Consider the following 25,111-nt stretch of genomic DNA (forward strand, 5'->3'; position numbering starts at 1 on the left):
ACATTTAAAATTATCTAGCTGTGTAACCCAAGGCATGTCACTTAACCCTATTGCCTTGTAAAAAAAAACAAAACAAACAAAGTGATTGTATTTTAGAAGGAGTGAGAGATTCCATCATAGAAAATTAGAATGGGAGTACCTTCAATGTATGGAGGGTGAGAGGTGAATTTGGCTTGATTTCGATGAAGGGGATGGGCAGCTAGGTGGAGTTCAAATCTGTTCTTAAACACTATCTGTGTGACTCTGACTAAATCACTTAACCCTGTTGGCCTCAGTTTTCTTGTCTATAAAATGAACTTGAGAAGAAAATGACAAACTACTCTAGAATCTTTGTCAAGAAAACCCCAAAATGGGATCATAGAGAGTTAGATACAACTATAATGATTGAACAACAAAAAACCAAGGGGAGTAATATGTAACAAGGCTGGAATGATAAATTCAGCCAACTTATGAAAGACTTTAAGAGCAAAACAAAGAAAGGATTTTATATTTTATCCTAGAAATAGTGTGGGCAGCTTGGTATAGCTGGTTAAAATGCCAGTCTTGGAATCAGGAAGTCAGTTTGGGCCTCAGACACTTAACTAGCTGTATGACCCTGGGCAAGTACTTAACCTTGTTTACTTTGGTTTCCTCATCTATAAAATGATCTAGAGAAGGAAATGACACACCATTTCTGAATCTTTGCCAAGGAAACCCTAAATAATGTCATGAAGAATCAGACATGCCTAAAACAGTTCAATAACAACAACAACAAAAATAAAAGAAGACATAATCAGATTTTCACTTAAGGAAAATCATTTTGACTGGCACTGTGGAGGGTCAGATTAAAGCAGGAAGAACACTGGGCCAGGAGACCAATTAGGACACCATTGTATCACTCAGGTGAAATGATAATGCACAAAAATAGGGATGTCACCATTTGCGTGTAAAACTAACTTTTTAAGTTTTATTTTCAACATAAATTTTTGTCCATTCAAAAACTAGGTAAATATTTATTTAAAGAGCACTTTGTATAGAAAAAAGGAAAATAGCCTTTCCCTTCAAGTACATTATATCATCCTAAGGGATAGAACAGTTATACAAGTAAGTAATAGTGGATGTTTAGTAGCTAAGCCAGAAAAAGTAAGGAGGCAACTATAACGTCCAATGGAGCACCTACTTCTGCCTTGAGAATGAGCCTAGCTGCAAGCTTACCTCTCTCTGAGGTCTTCGGGTGCACTCCGGCTTCTGACCTGGGGGATGGGAAGGAAGTTCACAGCCACACACGAGCCTGGTTTACAGCAGAAGCGTCTTTATTGAAGAACAGCAGAAAATGGCCCCCCGAGCTTTTGAGCAGCGCTCTTTTATACAGCATCCCTTTCTTCCCCCGGGGTATATGCTCCTCCCAAGTTCCAACCCATGGGCGGAGCCACATCCTGTTAGTGAAGCCGTCCCAGTACCCTATAAGATTACCTTATAAGGCAGGTTCAGACTTCCAGGCGTCTCACGGCTTAGGTCATATGACCCTCATGGGTGGCCTGGGTCCAGAGCTTCCCCTTACAATTCCCCCTTTTTGTTTATAAGAAAGGGGGGGGTAGAAGGTGACAAAGGAAAGAGGTCCCCTTTGAATCGTTCCAGAGTTATCTTGAGAAAGGACAAAAAACATTTCAAGAAAACGGGGATAAGGCAGCACAATATTAAAAGTAAAGCAAGAGTAGGTATGAGAGACTGAAAGAGAGTCGTAGGATTGAGTTTTTTGAGACCCTCTATAATATTTTCAGCCACATGATTAGGAGTAAGGTCATCATATGATGCTTTGTTTATATAGTCGGCGATCTGAATCAATCGTGCGATCTCAAAAGTTATGTTATTCTTATTGAGACCATGAAGGTGAGCTCTTATCTCATTCCATCCAATTTGAGATTCATTGTATACAGCTCTTGTTAAGCAAAAGGAGGTGTATCTATAGTCACATCTTAGTTTTTGTTGCAATTCTAAAGAATATGCCTTTTCTAACAGGAGGGAAGTGGCTGTCTGTAACTCCATAATAGCAGAGAGCAGTTGCTTATCTATAATAGCTTGATGTTTAAATCCAAGTGAAACATTTTTCATGAGATTATGGAGAGATTGGGCTTGTACAATACTATTCTGAGCATTAGATATGGATAAAGCCAAAGCAGAAGAGGCCAAAATAGCCTCTACAAGAAGAGTGATCCCTAGTACAACACAACTCACACATCTTTTCTTTCTTCTAAGAGTAGATAATTGATTTTTCAGAGTATCTAAAATCTCACCTTTGTTAGGGTACCAATGTCCCTCTTTTACCACCGTAAAGGCGTAATGAGGTCTTGTTACAATATATACCTTTGAGTCTAGAGGAAGGGAACCATTCAGGCAGGTAAAGAGCTTACAGCTAACACAGGTAAGGTTGTAAACTGATGTAGATGTTTGATGTTCCTGGATAGAGGAAGAATTACCTGGATCCACCATGAACAAAAACCTATTTCCCACACAAACAGTGCCAGACAATGTAATGTTATTAGTCACATTAGACACACCCGTCACTTCAGGCATTCCTTGAACAGATACACCACCTATTGCGGCTATCACCTTTTCCAATCCTGCTACTGTAATACTGCTTGGGGAATGAATATATGTCGGTAAGGGATACCCAGGAGATTCCTGATCTGGAATATATTCAGAGGTGTTGTGACAAGACGTCAATGTCTCTGAGTGATTGTAATAGCTGACTGTAGTCTTTGCACATTGATGAGTATGGCACGGTGTGTAAGGCAGAAAACCTGGAAATCTGGCTAATTTTGTCAAATTTCTCTTGACGTTTAGGTCGCAGAATGGGTAAGGTAATGCAATAGAAACAGTTGTCCATCTCTGGTCAGGGTCGTCAGGGTCTAATACCCAATTATATAAATGAAATCGTCTAGGGTTCCCCTTGTCCCCTAGTACCATAAGCTTATTTCTCATGTCTGGGCACCAATTGGGACTGGAACTGTTTTCTGCATAAGTGTAGTGCCACCCGTTATTTGACCAATTTCCCTCGACCCACTTATGTACACAAAATGGAAGTCCATATACGAGTCCTGTGAAGTTGAACCCTTCATATGAACTAATTTCTTGTTTTGACACAGGTTGACCTGAACCAGGAAACATTAATGACACGTTTCCATGCAGAAGAAATTGAGGCATAGGGTCAGTCCAAGATAGAGCTTTCAGCCATGGTGGAGAGGGGATGAAAGCCCAATACTTTTGATCATTAACAGTCATTCCAGTCGTCGCGTCTAAGTTGGCGAACAGCATCGTCAAAACCAATGTCATTTCAATCCTTTTTCTGCACATCCGTAGCCTCCTTTCTCGTCTCAGTCCTCTCTTTCCTCTCCTCTTTCTGCGCCGCTGTGACTTCTCGGACCCATTTGATTGGCACCCAGACTTCTCCATCTGGTCCATCTTCGGGCTGTATGGATAGAAAACCCTGCCTTCTGAATTGTACTATTCCAGGGCCATGCCAAACACCCTCATGATTTTTCCAGTACACTTTCGTGCCTGATTTGCATATAGTAGGGGTATCTGAGGTTTTGGCCATATCTGTGCCCTGTGACTGTGGATGAGTAAAAAAGGCCATGGCAGGAACCAAACCCTCCTTGGAAATGGATAAAAAGTTATGGGTATAGAGGGCTTGTGCCAGGCGTGCCTGCAGAGAATTCTTTATGCCCGGAGAAATTCCCCCTTCTTGTTTTTCAAGAAGGGTCTTTATAGATCTGTTGGCACGTTCTACTATGGCTTGGCCAGTAGGATTATAGGGAATTCCGGTGATATGTTTTATAGAAAATTCAGAGCAAAACTGTGCAAAGGCACGTGATTTATAGGCTGGACCATTATCAGTTTTTATAGATTCGGGAACCCCAAAAGAAGAAAAACAAGTAAGGAGATGGATGATAACTGACCTCACTGTCTCCTTTGGTTGGACAGTGGCTATAATGAATTTGGAGTATGTGTCCACACATACATGTATCAAGTACCTAGTATAGTGGGTTACATCCATTTGCCAGAGTGCATTAGGGTAGGTACCCTTGGGATTAACAGCCATTTCTTTAGGTCTAGGAAAAAAAGGGACACAAGCAGAGCATCTTTTTACTATAGCTCTGGCCTGCTCTCGAGAAAGGCCAAAGAAATGTCTTAATGATCTGGCAGATAAGTGGTATTTAGAATGTGCCATAGAGGCTTCCGTCTGCAACGGGCAAAGTAAAGCTTTATCAACGACGTCATTTCCTGCAAAAATAGGTCCAGAGGAGGACACATGTGAACGGACATGAAGAACATAGATAGGAGAGGTCCTTTGACATAGTAAGGTTTGTACTTTGTAGAGCAGAGAGGAAATAGTGGAAGAGCGAAGATTGAGCTGAGCTTCAGGAAGATTGCGAAGAGAAATAGCACAGTAGAGGCTATCCGTGATAAGATTAAAGGGTTCATGTTGTAATAGTTGTAGAGCAAAGATTATAGCTTGAAGTTCATTCTTCTGAGCAGGAGAATATTCAGTTGGGAAAACTTTCAAGATTTTTCTGGAAGGAACATAGACAGCAGCTCGGTTCTTTGTAGCATCAGTAAAAACGTTAGGGCCTTCCACAGGGGACAGAGCTATAACAGATGGGGAACGTGACAATGGAAGTGAAGTCCATCCTCGAAGAGGAGGTGGTAAAGGGAGCGAAACGACAATGCAAAGACAGAGTAGAGAGGCCCACTCGGGGATTTCCTCTGAAAACAATCGTAAAGAGATCTCTGAAGCAGAAAGATTTAGAACAGGATATCGACCATACAAGAGTAAGGAACGTTCCGCAATAGAGAGGAAGAAGTTGGCTAGCATTTTCTATTTATTTGGTAAAATGCGTTTTTGTTTATCAGGATAGAGCCACTCCAATACCCCATGCGTTTGATATAGACAGCCAATCGGGGTATCATTCTCTAAAATGGTGGCATATATGGGCTCTTTTGGATCTTGTAGAACCACAACTGATGTAATCTTTTCTAAAATACTATCTATCTGTCTTTTGGCCAAGGGAGTTAAACTTCTAGGGGAATTCAGTGATGAGTCCCCTCTCAAGATATCATAAAGAGGATGCATCTGGGAATCTGGAATAGGAATTACTGAGCGCATCCATTGTATAACTCCTATTAATTTTTGAAAATCATTTAGGGTTTTCAGTCCCTTTAAATTTATTTTTGGAGAAACATGGGTGACAATGTTTCCCTCTAATTTGTGCCCTAGGTAATTATATGGTTGTGTAAGTTGAATTTTTTCTGGCGCTACCTGTAATCCGTAGAGCTGTAGAGCATCTGCAACCCTTTGTAATATTTTCAATGCCTGTTGGCGTTGGGGAGCAGCTATAAGTACATCATCCATATAATGTATGATTGTAACCTGTGGCTCTGATTCTCTTATAGGTTTTAAAATATTATGGACATATTGCTGGCACAAGGTGGGGCTATTAGCCATCCCCTGGGGAAGGACCCAGAATTGGTATCTTTCAAAGGGTTCTTGGAGATTTCTAGAAGGGACTGAGAAAGCAAATTTATCTCTATCTGAAGGATGGACAGGTATGCTATAAAAAACAATCTTTTATATCAATCACAGCCAGGTGAGAATCCTTTGGTATGGCTGTGGGACTGGGTAGTCCTGGTTGTAAAGGACCCATAAGTACCATAGCTTCATTTACTTTTCTAAGATCAATGAGCATCCTCCATTTGCCTGTTTTCAACAAATAATGGTGAATTACAAGGACTTAAAGAGGGTTCTATTCTCTTAGACTGAAGTAATTCTCCTACTATATCTTTTAAAGCAGTGAGCTTTTCAGGCGTTAAGGGCCATTGATCAACCCACACAGGGGTTTCTGTTTTCCATTGGATAGGGGGACAGCTCACTTGTTCAATGACCCCAACAAGTTTAAATGTTCAGGGGTGGTCACATGCAAATTTAGTGCTGATATGAGGTCTCTTCCCCATAATGCATAGGACAATCCTGTAATTTGCAATGGTTTAAAAAGTCCTGAATGTTCTAGACAAAACCATTGCAGATATCTTGCAGATCGCAGGGCACCTTGGCTGCCTCCCACCCCCAAAATTGTTACTGGGTCTGCTTGAGTCGGCCAATCACCCCATTGATCTGTATTGATACAAGAATTATCTGCCCCTGTATCTATCATCCCCACGACCTTTTTTCCCTGTACCATTACTTCTAACATAGGTCTTGCCAACTTCTTTGTACACCAATTGATATTTACTTCATGCCTGTCTTGTAATCTTGTCCCCCTTGGCTATTGGTTTCCCTGGGTCAATCGGAATTGGGATATTATGTAGGTTTGAAACAAGGATATTCTTCTGATTAGCCCGAATAATTTGAGAAGGGACATTCAGGAGGTGGTTAGTTTCTAAACCAGTTACTAATCTATCATAAGGTTGTTCCTCTATTTCTATTTCCTTATTTGAGTACGGTTCTGTGAGAAAGGTTGTGTGAACACTAAGGTATATAAAGGTCATTGATTTTTGCTTTATTTGTCTCACTGTGTTACCTGTGTTTTGCAATCGGGTTTTTGAGAGTCCTGGTTCCCTGTTCCTTGTGCCCTGTTCCTCTATTTTGTTTGTTGTTCGGGGCCTCTCTTGTGAAAAGGGAGGACCCTCCCCCCGTTTCCCTGTAGGTTCCCCTTCTTTGCACGGCAATCTTTTGCAACATGTCCCAACCTTCCACAGTAAAAACATTTAATAGGCTGTTTCACTTTGCATTGTCCTTTGAAATGCCCGAGTTGGCCACATTGAAAACATCTTTTTTGATTAACTACCATGACACTTTTCACTGTGTTAGCCAATTCAGCAATGGCACTTTGTGAAGTGTTAGCCGTGTTGGCCAATTCAGCAATGGCACCTTGCATAGCTTGTACAGGATCATTGATGGGGGCATCTATCAATTTATCCAGAATTTGATCTATAGTCGCATCCTTTCCTAAATTCCCAATAAGTTGTTGATATGCAGGCCTTAACCCCTCTCTAACCAATTGAGTAGTAAGCATTTCGGCCCCCGGTCCTGTGCCCATGGTTCTTTTGACTGTTTCAATGACCCTGCTTAAAAAATCTGCAGGGTTCTCATTTGGCCTTTGTTTCAAATTTGAAAACTTTTCCCTCATTTTTCCCGGAGGATCCAGGCGAGACAAGGCCTGTGACCATATATATGTAACAGCATCCCTAAGAGGTTTGTCATAATTTATTTGCTGGTCAGTGGTAGAAAAGGGACCTTCACCCATGGCCAAATCAAAATTGCGCTGTTCTTGCCCAGGGACGTGCATTCCCTTCAGATATTTTTCACACTCTCTATGAACAAGTACTACATATGTAACGTACTGTCCGGGGGATAAGACTGCAGACATAATTTCCTTCCAGTCATTAGGAGTCCAGGGAGTGGTCATTGTAGCTTTATTAATTAACTGCCTAACATAGGGAGAAGCAGGACCATACTCATTAACAGCTCTCTTTATCTCTTTAATCAGTAGGAATGGTAGCAGTTTGTGTTCAGCTATTTCATTCCCTTGGAGGTCATAGCTAATCTCCAAGGGGCATAAAACTGGCGGAAAGCCCCACTCTTCCAAATCTGGCCTCTCTCCCTCTTCAACTGCTACTCTAATGCTCTTTTTCAAAACACTCTCAGGTTCTGTCATAGTTGGCTTCATAGAAAACGTTAGTTTCTGAGTACTCTTGGGTTCTGTCTTAAATGGTTTCGTGGAAAATGTCAGGTAAGTTTTTCCTTTCGAAGAGGTGCCTGAACCAAGGGGATTTGAATGAAAAAGGGAATTAGAAGTAGGAAGAGGCGCATCCCTTATCTGTAAAGAAGTAGACGTTCTTACTGGAGCAATAATATTTTCGCTCACTAGATGGTGCTCCGACTCTGAATTTACATTCTTTAATTGGGTTTCCGCTTCTTTGTTCTCACTGCCCCACGGTCCTACTTCCTCTTCAAAATTTTTTCTGCGCAACTGTTCCACATTTGTCTCGATCTCTCACTACGGGCTATCTCTTCTCTGGAAATTCTCTCACTTTCCTGAGTCTGCTTTAACTCCTTCCAGGGGTATAACTGAGTCTCTTTCTCTTCTACCTCATCATAGCTATACTCAGATTGATCATCTCTTTCTTCCCACACAAGGAAGGTTCTACCTGGCACGAGCATGGCACTTTCACCTTTATTTCTTCTGGTTCTTCTAACAACGTACTAATGACCTTATAGAATTTAAAGTCCATAGGGGTAACAAATTCAGGTTCAGCCTGGTGATATGAGCTCATTTGCTGTCCTACTACCCTCCATCCTTTACAATCGATTCCTGAATGTTCCACCCACGGGGAAATAACAAATAGCTTTTCTACAAATTCCTTGCATTGCTTTATGTGAGGTTTTAACCCATTCCTTTTACATAATTTGTACAGTTTGCAAGCTAAAACTCCCTTTTCCTCAGGCTCCACCATTGGAAGACTAATACTCTTCCCCATCGTGAATATTTTCAAGATTGCGTGTGGCTCCTCTTAACTAGACCAGCTAGCTAAGGTCGGCTACGACTCAGGTTCTCCTCAGCATTCAGTGCTTTTCAGATCCCTGTTCGGGCGCCATTTGTAATGTCCAATGGAGCACCTACTTCTGCCTTGAGAATGAGCCTAGCCGCAAGCTTACCTCTCTCTGAGGTCTTCGGGTGCACTCCGGCTTCTGACCTGGGGGGATGGGAAGGAAGTTCACAGCCACACACGAGCCTGGTTTACAGCAGAAGCGTCTTTATTGAAGAACAGCAGAAAATGGCCCCCCGAGCTTTTGAGCAGCGCTCTTTTATACAGCATCCCTTTCTTCCCCCGGGGTATATGCTCCTCCCAAGTTCCAACCCATGGGCGGAGCCACATCCTGTTAGTGAAGCCGTCCCAGTACCCTATAAGATACCTTACAAGGCAGGTTCAGACTTCCAGGCGTCTCACGGCTTAGGTCATATGACCCTCATGGGTGGCCTCGGTCCAGAGCTTCCCCTTACAGCAACAATGCTCATAGTAGGTGGTATCGAGCTAGACTTTGAAGGTAATTAGGGATTTTGTGAGGCAGAGGTGAGGAGGGAGTGCCTCTAGACAAAGAACAAACACTTAGGTACATAAGGAAACAGGAGGTGTAATCTGTTTTGAGATTACTAGTTAATTTGATTAATAGAATGCATGAAAAGTGGTAATATGAAATCAGGTTGGAAAGGTAGGAGGAGCCTTAGGTCTGAATATCTTGTTGCTAATAGAGCATGTAAAATGTGTACAATACTTGCATTTGTAAGAAAAGCATTTTGTAAACCTTTTAAAGCCCTATATAAATCTGAATTATTATTCAACAATAACACATGATAAATGTTATTTGGTAGGTGACAATTTTATAGAAGAGATAAGGTACATTGAAAAATAATTTCAGCTTACTGCACTCACCAAGATACTAAAAACCATAACATTAATTCCCTTGGGGTTCAGCATGAGCCTGTGAACGTGTTTATGTATATAGAACATGCATAAATTAGTTTAAAAATAGATACTTCAGAAACCACAAAGACAGATGTTAATATCTGATGAAAAGAGAAAATTTTGGGGGATAGAAGGAAGTAATAAGGTTACTATGATTTTGTTAGTACTTAATTTATAATATAATATGGATATGTAAATAAAATGTTTTTGATAACAAAGATGAAGTTTGATACAACTCTTAATGTATAGCTTCTAGTTACTTTTGTTGTGGGTGATAGATTGTTTTCTTCTTGTAAAGCTACCTTTTATTTGCTATTTTTCCTTTGGCATAAGAGCCTCTTTTAGTTGAAACTAGTTGATGGGTATTGTTTTGAAGATAATGAGAAATTGTTTATATACTGTTATTCATAATGAGTAACTTGTAATGTATTGTTATTCATATTTTATGATGTTCCAAGGCTTTGGTTTTTGCTCCTAGGTTTGTCAAGGACTGTTTACTGAATTACTAGAAAGTGGAATTTCTGTATGGCCTGGGTATTTGGAAACTATGCAGTCCTCGATGGAACAGCTATATTCAAAGTAAGGGGAAAAGTCCTGGTTATTAAAAACTTAAACACTTATGAAGCATCAATTATATACTGAAACCACCCAAGTACTAGAGATAATAGAAATTAAATAAGATACAGGAGCTTCCAATCTAGTAGGGAGATAATGACTCATTTGATACATGAAAAGTATGAAATAAGAATGCTGTTCTAGAGTAACTGAATTTATTAATGATGCTTAATTTGTCACAGAATAAAAATTCTTAGATTCATAGATTGTTGGAGCTGAAACTCCAGCACCCTCATTTTACAGATGTAAATGTTGTGTGGTATGAGTGGATAGTGAACAGTTCAAGTCTCACCTCTGACACTTAATGATTATGAGCCCTAAACAAGTCACCTAACCACTCAATGCTTCCAGGCAGCCAAGACTATCAGTTGTCCAAAGTTGCTGATCTGCAATGGTAGAGGTAGTTTCCTCATTGCAAATTCTCTTGTGCTATTGTAAGACTGGGCCCAAAATATTTTATACCTACATATAACAAATGAAGTGATATTGCTAATTTTTTCTCTTTTGTTATGTGGGCAATAGATTTATAATTGGAGATTTAGGTAACAAATTGACCTCTAACAGTTTATTTTTTTTTTTAAAGATTTTATTTATTTTGAGTTTTACAATCCCCCCCCCCAGAAAGCAATTTGCAAGTCTTTACATTGTTTCCATGTTGTACATTGATCCAAATTGAGTGTGATGAGAAAGAAATCATATCCTTCAGGAAGAAATAAAAAGTATAAGAGATAACAAGATCAGACAATAAGATATCAGGGGTTTTTTCCCTAAATTAAAGGAAATAGCCCTTGGACTTTGTTCAAACTCCACAGTTCTTTATCTGGATACAGATGGTATTCTCCATTGCAGACTGCCCCAAATTGTCCCCGATTGTTGCACTGATGGAATGAGAAAATCTATCAAGGTTGATCATCGCTCTCATGTTGCTGTTAGGGTGTACAGTGTTTTTCCTGGTTCTGCTCATCTCACTCAGCATCAGTTCATGCAAATCCCTCTAGGCTTCCCTGAATTCCCATCCCTCCTGGTTTCTAATAGAGCATTAGTGTTCTATGACATACATATACCACAGTTTGCTACGCCATTCTCCAATTGAAGGACATTTACTTAATTTCCAATTCTTTGCCATCACAAATAGGGCTGCTATGAATATTTTTGTACAAGTGATGTTTTTACCCTTTTTCATCATCTCTTCAGGGTACAGACCCAGTAGTGGTATTGCTGGATCAAAGGGTATGCACATTTGTGTTGCCCTTTGGGCATAGTTTCAAATTTCTCTCCAGAAAGGTTGGATGAGTTCACAGCTCTACCAGAGCAATGTTAACTGTCCCAGATTTCCCACAACCCTTCCAACAGTGGACATCTAACAATTTCATTCCAAGTTGATCATTTTCATTGTGCCTTCCAGATCTCAAATGGAGAGAACTAGACATAAATAGATTTAGTTTGCTTGTATATCATTTCACTTCTTCAGTTCCTTTCACCTGCATAAGGAGAATCCTAATCTTTGTTATATTATGCTTTTCAAGATTGACTACTTCTGGTAGTTTACAGGAATACATAGCTTGTTAATGGAAGCATAAAAATAGATTTCTGTTCCTTCAGGTCTTTTCCAGGTCTAAAATACAATGATCTTGTGACTCCTGAAAGCATATTGAATAAATGCAATCCATGCATCTGTTTGTTATATAGCTAGTTTTCCAGGTATGGACAAGTCAGTTTAATAGTATGATGGTGGTAGCGGATGAGCACAGACAGGTCTTAGAATCAGAAGAGACCTGGGTTCAAATGCTGTATCTGATACTATATGTAGGACCACAGACAAGTTACTTTCTTGAGTCTTTCAGAGATGGTAATAATAGTTGTAATTGTAGCATCTTATTCAAAGGGGTCACAGTGAAGATTAAAATGAATGAGTGCTTTTAAATTAATTTTTAGCTATTAAGTGCTAAGATAAGCATGATTGCTTTATAAAGACTTATAAAACATTGAAACTTAATTGTTTAAAGCAGAATTCAGCATGTCTCTGGACTTGGACTTCATTGAAAAGTTTATCAAAGGATTTAAAAGGCCTCCTTTTGAGTCAACCATATAGCATCACATATGCCGAGTCAACCATATAGCATCACATATGCCTATTCCCCTTTGCAATCATATTTAAATAATTTCTAAGAATGTATTATTTGGACTAAATTCTAAACTCTGCTCTTTTTGCTTTTCAATTTCTTGAGAACTCTGGAAGACTGAACTGACTGGACTAAAAGAACAATATTGATGCTTGTGCTTTGATTTTACCCTTTTTTTTTTTACAGGTATGATGAAATGAGTATACTCTTTACTCTTTTGATAACTGAAACTACTTTGGAAAATGGATTAATACAATTGAGAAGTAGAGACACTGCAATGAAGGAGCTGATGCACATATCTAAAGTAAAGGACTTTTTAGTCCTGCATATTACAGCTGCCAAAAATGTATAGATATTAGTAGTTTAATAAATATTTTTGTCATTTGAATTGACATTATTTCAAATATGTGCCCTACTTTATTTTTTAAATAGGCATTTTTCTTTACCTATTTACCGATGTTTTATTCTTTATTTGTAATTTTTCCAGTTTTGTATGATCCTAACAGGCTAAACTACCTACAGTGGCAAAATATATAGAGTGCTAGTAATTAAATTTTTAATCAATTTGTAACTCAGAATTTGAAAATCAGGTATCTTAATGATTTTGATAAGTCATGACATCTGAAATATTTGACAGGCATTTCATGATAGTAGAAATGCTAAGAAACATTTGAAAGCTCTAATTTCTAGTCTCTAAGTCTTTAGATGCTTTTATGAATATCTTTACTAAAGATTTCAAATTAGAAAAAAGTTGGATGGGGAAGGGAACAATTTCCTTCCAAGAACATGGAGTAAGAGGATTGAAAAGAGTCAGACTTCTTTTATACTACTCAGAGATGCCAGAGAGAAGACTATCTCACCAACTCACTTAAAGAATAGAAAATTCAGGGGCAGCTAGGTGGTGCAGTGAATAGAACACTGGTCCTGGAGTCAGGAGGATCTGAGTTCAAGTGCGACCTCAGACACTTAATAATTACCTAGTTGTATGACCTTGGGCAAATCTAATAACTCCATTGCTTTAAATAAATAAAAAATGAAGGACATTCTATAACCAAAAAAAGAATAGAAAATTCAACTGGAATAGAGTGGAGTAAGAGTGCCAATTTGTTAACAAATTACACATTACAAAACAACTAAAGAACCAGAAATAATATATGAAGTAAGGTGTCAGTCACTAAGAAGATAGAAATTAAACAATAGTCAGTACATAAGTAATTTATAAGACAAAATATTGAGCTTTTCATTGAAAAAAATAACAGACTAGCTAAACAAGAAATGGCTTAAAATTTAAGAAATGACTTCCTTTTTAATAAAAACTACTTGGGTAAACTGAAGCAATTTGACAGATTTGATAGAGATTAGAGTAGCATGATAATATCAAGTTAAAATGCCATTAGCTCAATATTTATATATCTTTATTTTTAAGTCATACTCCAAGAGTAATTAATAGAATTGCCTTAGTTAACTGGCTAAGAGGAGAATTATCCATAGAAAGGATGGAAAGACCATAAAATAAAATGGATTTCAGAAATTAAGCTTTTACACAAATAAAATTGCTATTAATAAGGGAAAATTTAGAGTGGAAAAATCAACTTATCACCAATAAGTCTTGGTTTTCAAGGTACATATATAAATTTCACAGATATGTATGTATGTGTGAAAGTGATAGAAATATATGACAACATATGCCAATAGAAATGGCAAAATGATGTAATAGTGGTCAAATGATTTGCAAACTGCAAATGAGCTTTAAAATACTTTCCAAGTATTTATTGGAATACAAATTAAGAATCATGGGGCTAGCAAAACTTGATATTCTGTATAAGCCAAGACATAAGTTGTTAGACTTTGAAAAGTTCACAAGAGACTTCAAGAAGTCTGAACAACAGTCAGACCTACAAGCCCCAAAGATAAATTAAGTTGAACAGTTTTTTACTGTGGTCTGAATTCTTTTACTATGTTTTTTTTGGGGGTGGGGGGTGGGGGAAGGCAATTTGGGTTAAATGATTGCCCAGGGTCACACAGACTTCTGGTCTTCAGACCAGATTTGAACTCAAGTCTTCCTGACTCCAGGTCTGGTGCTCTTCCACTGCACCACCCGGCTGCCCTCTACATTCATTTTTAAAAATTGATGTTTCTGTTTCAATTTATTTAGTTTACTGTGTAAACCTATTTTATTTTACATATTTAAAGACATTCTAAGAAGTTCATAGAAAGACCAAGAAAAGGTACTAAAAACTTGCTGAGTGTCTAGATATAACCTTGCAAAGAAACAAAATTCTCAAGAGATTTGCCATCAGCAAAATGGTATGGGAATCTGTTTCCAGAATTATAGAGAGGTCAGTAAGTAGCAGTGGTGGTTATAGAAATTTTTATCATGACTAATATGTCATGGATATATTTTAAAAAATGTTTAACTATGATAAGCCTAGGAGATTGTTGGGGGTTTGATATAGTGAGATGGGCAAAAGCATATGGAAAAAGTGATTTCTCTGTTTTGTAATACACTGGATTGTGAGGTTTCTAGAGAGTTGATTAAAAAGGAAATATATCCTTCTCAGGTAAAAAATTGTAAGGCAGTGGCTCAAGTAGCAGTAAAGAGTAAGGTTTAGTGTGGTTGTTGATTAATGTGGTGCACCATCCGGCCCTTCTGACATACAGATATCTTCAGTTCCATGATCTATTTATCTTCCATCTCAGCCACAGAAGTTCATAAAACCTGTTACACATAGGTGCTCTAGTTCCTATACCCTACTATACAATCAGATGCAAATCAGTCAGCCTTAAGAGACAGCTATACTCACTGGCATGACAATATTTAGAGTTGGTGGGATTATGGAAAAATGGGTACTCAAACCCTGTTGGTGGGATAAACGTTTCTAAAAGCAATATGAGGGAGTAGCTTGAAGTAAGGTAAGCATTGCCCCTTCCCCTCCAGGCCCCTCCCAAAACTCCAAACTGCTCTTGAAAACACACCAGACTAAATTCTTAAAGGGAAATTCAAGATTTTTTCCAGTCCAACTTGAAATAATCTAGGGATATTGGGGAAGGGATCTGAGAGGTGGACTTGGACATAAGGTCCCAGACTCAAACTTCATTCAGGGTATGGCAATGGGTGCCAATGGACAACTTTATTATCCAATACTCCATTATGAGTCACAAATCCAAGGCAGACTGAGAGGAGGTGAAGTTTTAAGGTTAGGGTTCATGGATTGCCTGTGTCCTGAGCAAAGAAGTTTAGAAACGAAGTGGTGTGGCTTAGATCTCAGGAGAAGAGCATATTCTTAGTTCCAGCTTCTATCCCAGTTTAGAAAAACCAGGGCTAGAATCTCAGACCAAAAGGAAGCAGAAGTTCTGTCACTGAACCAATAGAATTTTCTCACTATTTGATAGTGGTTAAATCCAGATGCAGCCTGTTGCTCAGACACAAACCAAGGACAAGCACTTGAAGATCTCAGAAACTATGGGGACTAGGATCAGACTCAGGATTAGACCACCTTGGGAAAAATGAAATCTTGCAGACCCAACCTGTGCTACATCCCTGAGAGCTTTGGAGTAAGCACCCCAAGAAAGCAATAATAGAACCAGCTCAGATCTTCCCTCCAGAAGTGCCTCAAGCCTGATAAAACATGAGGTTAGTTATTTCCCTCAATAGCTATTTGAACTAACCTTGAGAAAGGATAGTTTGTTGTGATTAAAGAGAGGGCACAGGGACTTGCTAATCTACACTGGTCTTGGGATGAGGAGGGAGGCTTTTGGGACAAAGTGTGTCTTCTTTCTCCATTAGCTACACAAGCAATAGAACTGGAATACGCCATTGAAACAAAAAAAGGAAACTTATTTATACCGGGATGTGGGGGTTTTCTTATAGACTGTTTCATTTCTCAAAAAAAGACAAAAGGCCTCTGCTTTTCCAGGCCCCATCTGCATATCTCTCAGTGAAGGATTTTATGTAACCAAAAACCAGAACTTATCTGACATCAACTCCTCCCCAATTCTATGCCTTAAATTTCCTCAGTAATTACCCCCTTTTATCTCCTTTACTTCAGTCTTGGAGAAAGGTGTGATCTTTCTTCTTGCCAAGGTCAATACCTCTAATTGTGCCTTTGATTCTATCTCCCCCATGAGCTGGACCCTTTGGCTATCCTTTCTTTTTAATCTTTCTCCTCCGGTTTCTTCTATGATACCTACAAGCCTGTTCAGAGCTCCAACTTAAAAAATTCTGAACCTCCACTTGACACTATCCATTATTTTCATTCATTCATTCATTCATTCATTTTTGTTTGTTAGGTTTTTGCAAGGCAAACAGGGTTAAGTGGCTTGCCCAAGGCCACACTGCTAGGTAATTATTAAGTGTCTGAGACTAGATTTGAACCCAGGTACTCCTGACTCCAAGGCCGGTGTCTTATCCACTATGCCACCTAGCTGCCCCTGACACTATCCATTCTTTCAGGCTGATATTAATACACTGCTAACGTAGAAAAAAGCTATTTTCTTACCTCCTATTAACCTCATCACTTAAATGAAGCTATTCTCTCCCAAATTACCAATAATTTTCTAACAAGTCAATTCCCTCCTTCCCCATTCCCACCCCCCATCTCATCTTTCTTAACGTCTTTGCAGTTTTTAAACACTGCTGACCACTTCCTCTTCCTTCAGATATGGTGCTCTCTCAGCATTGTCATGATACTGCTATCTCCTGATTTTCTCTCACCTTTTTATAACTACTCCTTTGTCTCTTGTCATTAGGAATCCCCCCTGCCATGCCATCCCCATACACCATTTATAGAGGGTACCCAAGTGCTCAATGCTGGTCTCTCTTCTTTTTCCTTTTCCCCCTTTTCATAATTTCACAGGCTCAATCAAATTCTATATGTAGATAATTCCTAAATCTACACATCTCATTCTCATCTGCCTCCTGAACTTCAGTGTCACACCACCCTGCTAGACATCTCTGCCTGAATGTCACATAGGTATCTCAGATTCAGTAAGTCTTTGCCTCTGTCAACTGAGCAAAGCCCATGCCTCAAAAAGCAGAGTCCAAGATGATTTAAAAACATAAAAGTTTTATTAAGAGGAAAATCAAACACTAGTTCCAAGGCATCCTAGTATAAAGCTCAAGTGAGCCCATAACCTAAGAGAGGCAGGGGCAATTTATGTTTGAAAAGCACAAAGAAATGGTTTGGGAAGGGGTTGGAATAAAGAATGGACAGGCTTCCCCAGGAATAGGTGGGACACAGAATCAGGATGTTTTTCAGGAACAGTTGACTACAAGGCTGATTTATTCCATTTGGGGATGCACATCTCAGCAAGGTCAGCCAGCAAACATCAGCAAAGGTTTCTGAGAGTGAGCAAGGCTTTGGCTCTTTGCAGGCTCCTGATTGGCTTACCCTAATGTGTCCAGTATTACCTGCCTGATAAGGTAACTCATAGAAAACAGACTTATTGATCTTGGGGGTACTCTCATAGTTTAACTCATTCTTTTCCCTAACTTTCCTATTTCTGTATATAATATCATCTTCCTTGAGTTTACCCGATTTGAAATTTAAAGTGTTATCTTCACCTCTTCACTCTTTTCCCTTTTTCATAATCCAATCGATCATATCTTTTTTTTCCACTACTTCCATAATGCCACACACATTTCTACTTTACTCTCTGCTCTTGAGACCATTATCCTAGTTTAGTCTCCCTCACATCTTTCTTAGAATATTGCAATAGCTTCTCTAATTGGTTTTTGAGGCAAAAAATATATAAAGCTGCTTGAAATTCAAGTACCTTGGATCCATGTATAACCCAGAGCAAGAATTCAGTACTAAAATGATCTTGGATGTAGGAGAAACTGGTGGTGAAACTCATGTTATAATAATTCAAAATCTTGGGAAACTTCAGGGAACAGATGTGTTCATCTAATCTTTCATCCTGGAAGCCTCCCCAACCTGTCATAATTTCAGCAGTTTTATTAATTATTGCTTTGTTTATACTTGTTTGCATGTTGTCTCCCCCATTAGTCTCTGACTCTTTTTGTACAAAGGACCTGGCATATTTACATACTTAGTAAATGTTTATTGATTGACTGAAATCTCAGAACATATTCAGATAATTTTGCATTTAAGATCAGAGGATTTGAGTTCAAATCCTGATTCTGGCAAAACATGAAGGGTGGTTATTTGCCTCATCAGCTATTTGAATAGTTTGTTGTGATTAAGGAGAGAATAGATGGGGAAACTAGATGGCACAATGGGTAGAGCACCAGTCCTGAAGTCAGGAAGACCTGAGTTCATAATGGGCCCAAACACTTACTAGCTGTGTGATTTGCAAGCCACTTAACCCTGACTGCCTTGCATCTAGAGTCATCTCTAATCACTGGATCCAGATGACTCTGGAGGAGAAAATAAAACTGGTGACTTAGCACAGCACTCCCTCACTAAATCCAGTTCATGTGCATCACCTCCTTGATGTCATGGTCTTTAAAAGCAAACATCATTACCACCAGGCTTTGGGCACAAATCATTTAATTTCTCTGGACTTAAATTTTCTTATGATTTTAATTACTATGGTCTATAACAATCTTAACATTTCTTCCCTTTCTTGTGGTTTATAGTGATGCAAATATTTTCTTCTGATACATTTTTTAAGAAAAGGCATAGATTTTAATTCACAGGTTGTTTCAAAAGTTCTCAAGTTACAAAAAGCTCACTGGTTAGGTTCTTTAGCAAGGTAAAGAGTTCTTAAGACAATAAATTTAAACACAGAAGAACTCTGGTTTGAGGAGAACAGCACAATTAAGAAAGGGGGAAAAGGGAAAGGGACCAGCCATGAAACATTGATTGACCTTAGATTAACATGGATCCAGCTGCATGATGAAGGTGGTGATTCAGTTGGGGATAATGCTTCTCAAGAGCAGGTTGACCTCCAAAGGAGAGGAGCAAGCTGGGATATATAGTAAAGAAGTGCATGGGGGAGTGAGAGGTTATGTGGGGAATTATTCTCCCTCAGAACAGACTGATCTTCTGAAGGAAATCAAGAAACTCAACTGAATGAACAAGCTTTTAAGGAGGACTTAGAGGCAGGTAGCTCAGAGAGCAGAAATGAGGTAATTAGATTATTTGTGCAGAGACTTAATCCTTTCAGGTTAAGGTGGCATCTGTTGTTTAGTTGCTAAAGGCTAGTTTTATGCCTGGGGACTGGGATTTACAGGAGTCCTTCCTTGCCAGTTTGGGGCAAAGTACTTTACTAAAAATTCATTGACTTCGTCTTATAACCTGAACAATTGAGACAGTGGTGGGATCAGTGTTAATGGAAGGTATATGGTCGATGCAGAGGGAATGAATTAATTAAAGAATAGATTTTTCTTAACATTTCCCCTACTTCAATTTCTTTCAGGTACTTTTATATTCCTTGTGACCATATATTCTTTTCTCTGAGGCTCTACTTAGATTTCTTAGGTTACCATTTGGTTTTCTCTTAAGCCATAGTAGTTCTTCATTATGTTCCAGCATTCTCATCTACTTGCTAATATCCTCAGCCTTGATTTCTGTATTGGAGCTTTGGACCCTGGACCCTTTTCTCCTCAGCTTCTGCTCTGGATTGTCAGGTCTATCCTGTCTTCACTGAAGATGCCTAGTGACAGGCTCTGTGAGTTTGGCCTGCCACATCCATGGTTGCCCTAGATTCAACCACAGGTATGGATAGGGTGGGAGCCAGACTGAACCCAGGTTCCGTCAATCTTGAGGACACTGAAAAGCAAGTCTTCTGGAGTCCAAGCCAAAAGCTTTCTTGGTCAGGGAATCAAAATGATGGTGGAGAAAATGTTATAGGGTAGGCTAGTGTTATAAATGATTCATGAATATTTAGTCCAGAGTGATTAAAATGGTTTTTAATAAGATATCTTAATAAAATAGCACACCTCTCTCAAGATGTGAGAGAAGGGACCTTCTGATACATTTTCAAGGTCACCTACTAAAAACAGGCTTTTGGAGTTTTTAATTTCAGAAACTTTGGTATATTATATAATGATAAGAATTTTAAATAACCCTCTTGGGTTACCAGATCTCAAATAACTATTATACCAGGAAACCCTAGTCACCATCAGGGTGACATTACTACAAGCCTTGGATTGACAGGGCAAGGAGTAGAGAGCGCTAAGGCTAGGTACATCCTCCCAGTAGTGGCAATGCCCATCTGTGGAACTCCAGTTATCGCAGTACACTTCTCTGCCCCATCCCATTGAAGATTGTATAAATGCTAGGCTGATGATCCTAAGTGATGATCCAAGCCCAAGTGACTGAACCTCACTGCCAATGGGATCTTTGTTTACATCCCTTTTCTTGCACATTTACAATACCCTCACAACAAGTTATGTCAGGGAACAGAAGACTTGAGGCTAAGGATATGTTGGAATCAGGACTAAATGCTCCCATCATGTCCCAATTAGGTCCCCATTTTTTTGCCTGACTTAAAGGGAGGGGGAAAAGGAATGGTCCCTGAAAGTAAATTATTGCAATCTAGACCATGAAGTGCAACCAATTCATATATATATACATATATATATATATATAATTATTAACTATTGTTAGATTGAAGAATGCTCAGTCCTTGGGGACTGGCAGGATTAAATGGGCAATTGTCCTCAGATGAAACTATCAGGGCTAGGTCTAAACAACACACCTCTACAACAGGGTACCTCTCCTCCTCATAGTCAAGACAAGGTTAATCCTTTCACCTGCTAGGTCAGAAAGGACTGGAAGATCAGCAGAATACTGTCACTTATGTGAAGTGAAGCTGTAAGAGGACAAGGAATATCTGTGCATGCTCTATACAACTCATGCTACGTTTACAAACTATTATCTCTAAATATGCCCTTCAGTGCCACCCTTGGGACCTAGCCACACAACTGATCATAGGAGACTCAATTGTATCTGATTCTCTGTTACCCCTTTGGAATTTTCTAGGCAAAGAAACTGAAAGGGTTTGCCATTCCTGTCTTACAGATGAGGAACCTGAGACAAATAGGGTGAAGTGACTCTCCCAGGGTCACACAGTACGTGCCAAAGGTCAGATGTTGAGTCTTCTTGACTCCAGGCCCAGCATTCTATCAGAATAGTACCATCTATCCGAACAATCCAGTAGAGCTTCTCCTGCCCATTTATTTATTAGCAGTTATAACAAGCACCAGCAGATGGCTCTCCTCCATTGCTGGTTGTTTCTTCCATGGCTCCAGTTACCTTAGCTTGTTGAAGCCTTGCTCTTACTTTGGAAGATGTAGCAGCGATCAGTCTTTCTTCCTACATGAACTGAGTCACATGTATCCTCTTCCAAGTTATGGACCACGGCTATTGGTTCAATAATGCATTTCTTTGGCACTTTAGGGTTAAACAGATCAGTCTTATAATGATCTTACAATGTACTTACAAAGGTCTCATGAAGGAAAATACTATCCATATCTAGAAAAAGAACTGATATACTCTGAATGCAGATGGAAGCATTTTTTAAATTACTTTGTTCTTTTCTTTTGATCTGTTTCTTTTCCACAAATATTTTTACACAATAGCACAAATTTGTAAACTATATCAAACTGCCTACCATTTTCAGAAGAGGGAAAGGGAGGGGCGGCTAGGTGGCTCAGTGGATAGATCACTGGTCCTGGAGTCAGGAGGAAGAAGAAGGAGGAGGAAAGAAGAAGAAGGAGGAGGAGGAGGAGAAAAGGAGGGAGAAAAATTTGGAATTACAGTCTTGTAAAAATGAATGCTAAAATTTTCATGATATATAATTGTGGGAAAATACTAAGATGATAGTAATTTTTACTGAACTAGAAAAGTCTGGGAAAGGGGAGGATTTTGGGGAGAATATATGAGTTCTATATTGGACATATGGAATTTTAAAAATGTAGAATTTAAAATTCAGTTTGAAATCTTACTCTTTAAACTTTACAGGGGTAGCTAGGTGACTCAGTGGATAGTGCACTGGGCCTGGAGTTAGGAAAACCTTGGTTCAAATTTGGCCTAGATATTTACTACTTGTGTGATCCTAGGCAAATCATTCAACCTCCTTTTGTCTTAATCCACTTGAGAAGAAAATGGCAAAATCACTCCAGTAGCTTTATCAAGAAAACCTCATGGTCTGTATTGGCATGCTCTGGTCCATGAGGTCACAAGGAGTTGGGTGCAACTGAACAACAGTAGGCTTCACAGTCAGGTCTCAAACCAAGATCTAATGTCAAAGTCAGCATTTCTTTTGTTGTCTTTCATTATTATTATTATTATTTTTTACAAGGCAATGGGGTCAAGTGGCTTTCCCAAGACCACAGAACTAGGTAATTATTAAGTGTCTGAGGCTGGATTTGAACTCAGGTACTCCTGACTCCAGGGCCGGTGCTCTATCCAATGTGCCAGCTAGCTGCTCTGTTGTCCTTCATTCTTGAAGAGGCCCATGACATTAGAGAGATGATGCCATGACTTGTAAGTGAATTGAATTTAAGCGAAGGGAGGGCTGTGCAAAGTCACAGCTTCGCTTTCTCCTCCAGAACCATCCAATGGCCAGATATGGATCAGGCCATCTGGAGATAGTCCTGGCTGCAATGGGAGACCTTGACTTTTAACAGGTCTCAGTTTACTGAGGCCACACTACATAGCCTCTTACCACATAGGTTGCCATTTATGTTCTTGACAGAATAGGGTCATCTGCTATAGTATCCCATTATTCTTCATGTATTGGGTAATGAAGATCTTTGGGAGTGAGAATCCCATCTTTAAAATTAGCTCATAAACTCTTCTCCCTCAATTAATTGCTATTTAAATCTTTTCTTTTTAAGGTTTTTGCAAGCCAAATGGGGTTAAGTGGCTTGCCCAAGGCCACACAGCTAGGTAATTATTAAATGTCTGAGACTGAATTTGAACCCAGGTACTCCTGACTCCAGGGCTGGTGCTTTATCACTGTGCCACCTAGCTGCCCCTATTTAAATCTTTTAAAAATAATTTCCCAATACAATTTCCTTCTCTATCTTATATTGAATCTTCTCCGGTAGCAAAGAAAAATGACTATGTTTGACCATACATGCAACATTCTTCACTGATTAGTGCCCCACCTCTCTGGTGAGAGAAGGGAAATATATTTCTTCTTTTTCCTGTGGCCAAGATTGGATTGCAATTAATGAGTTAAGAAGTATTTTAATGTAATTTTAATTTACTCTATTGCAGTGGTTGTGCTTGGTTATTTCATTTTTGTTCATTTTTTTCCTCTGAAGCATGACAATCTGAGACTAGGTGGGAATAGAGCTGGATGACTTGCTATTTATGACACATGGATGGCTAAGACTATGGGAGGAAATGAGAAAGTTGAGGGTCTCAGGTTAAAAAAAATAATCATAGACCAGTGGACTGCAGTTAGATTTGTCTACCCCATCATTTCCTGAAGGGAAAAAAGTGTTAGTAAGGGCACAGCATGTGCTAGGTCAAATAGATGTTGGCATAGAACTACTCCAAACTCAGTCCCTTGGGTTCATTGGCAAAATGCCCTTTGAGTATTCTTGATGAGGAAGACCCTTAATACTTCAATCTGACCTCTGACTTCCATTAATGCAATTATGTATTCAGAGGGAAAAAGCCCTCCTATGATTCAGTAACTTTTTTCTGCCAGTTCTTAACAGCTGGCATGAGACAAATGCTTACTTAAACAAATGCTTGTTGAATGACTATTGGGAAGAATACAGAATCAGGAATTAGACTTGGATTCTAGTCCTAAGGTCTCCTACTTTCTTGCAACATCATCTGAAGTTAAATAAACTTTACCTTTCTAAGTCTCAGTGCCAAATCGAGGTAATAATTCTGGTTCTACCTGGCTCCTAGAACTTTTAGACTGTCAAATGAGATGATGCATATATAAAATATATATAAATATTTTGTTTTGTGAAGTATATAAAAATATATAAAACATAAGAATTAATAATCATTGACTCTCTTCATTCCCTTCCTTCTAAGAGAGTTTAAGTTCTCTTCTGGCTTCTGTACAATATGACTTTAAGAGGAAGAAAGGGGAAAAAAATACCTTCCTTCCTATGCTATCAATAGCTAGAGTTTATCAATTTGTGTTTTCCATCTGGCTAGTGACCTCCATCTCTCTTCCTCTACCTATGGCTCTGGAGACTCAACTGGAAAAGGGCCAAACATAATAGCTCATTTGTTATAAATATGGTTGAGAACCAAATGAAGGGAAAATCCTATTGCTGGCTGATGATGTTCTCTCTGTTTCTCCTTGCTTTTTCTCTCTCTCTGCTCTCTCATCTCTTTCTCTCTTGCTGTCCTCTTCCTCATCTCTTTTCTTCTCCTCATCTCTCCTCTCTCTCTCTCTCTCTCTCTCTCTCTCTCTCTCTCTCTCTCTCTCTCTCTCTCTCACACACACACACACACACACACACACACACACAGAAAGCACTCACTTCCTGGTTATTCATTGCCATGGATACAGAGCTCTTTTTCTTCTCAGACAGTGGGTTGGGTGCTAACATTGTTGATGCCATCACTACGCAGATCAGAAGTTCCTTCCTTTTTCCTGTTGCAGAAATGCCACAGTGATGTATGTCATATCCAAGAACATCAGCTTACACCTGTGAAATTCAGACTTGGGAAAAACAATCCCCTTTGATCCCCTAAGGAACAAAGGTAACCTGAGTAAGTTGTGCTGAATGAGGGAACTGAACCGTGTAGCTCTGCTTTGCTCCCTCCAACTTTTGAACTGGATTAAAAATGGATTCACAAATAATAATAGTAATGATAATTGGTATTTATATAGAGCCTTTACGTTTGCTTAGTGTTTGATATATATAACACCCACTCAGGATTACTCTCTAACCTTGTACACACACTTGAGGGTTG

The 25,111-nt window shown here is 39.1% G+C and overlaps 2 protein-coding genes across 2 annotated transcripts in view; both read left to right on the forward strand.

The window, feature by feature from the left end:
* POLG2 (DNA polymerase gamma 2, accessory subunit) overlaps positions 1-12,630 on the forward strand; it is a 28,972-nt gene extending 16,342 nt beyond the window's left edge. Inside the window, exons 7-8 of the mRNA XM_074224786.1 lie at positions 9,983-10,083; positions 12,429-12,630. Of these exons, the coding sequence (XP_074080887.1) occupies positions 9,983-10,083; positions 12,429-12,594 (267 nt within the window). The 3' untranslated portion in view covers positions 12,595-12,630. The remainder of the gene's footprint in view (positions 1-9,982; positions 10,084-12,428) is intronic.
* Positions 12,631-15,899: 3,269 nt separating this feature from the next.
* Positions 15,900-25,111, forward strand: part of PECAM1 (platelet and endothelial cell adhesion molecule 1) — a 124,672-nt gene continuing 115,460 nt past the window's right edge. The window contains exon 1 of the mRNA XM_074224779.1: positions 15,900-17,664. The gene's annotated coding sequence lies outside the window, so the exon portion shown is untranslated. The remainder of the gene's footprint in view (positions 17,665-25,111) is intronic.

This window comes from Macrotis lagotis, chromosome 2 (genome assembly GCF_037893015.1).
Source record: "Macrotis lagotis isolate mMagLag1 chromosome 2, bilby.v1.9.chrom.fasta, whole genome shotgun sequence".
Taxonomy (NCBI): domain Eukaryota; kingdom Metazoa; phylum Chordata; class Mammalia; order Peramelemorphia; family Peramelidae; genus Macrotis; species Macrotis lagotis.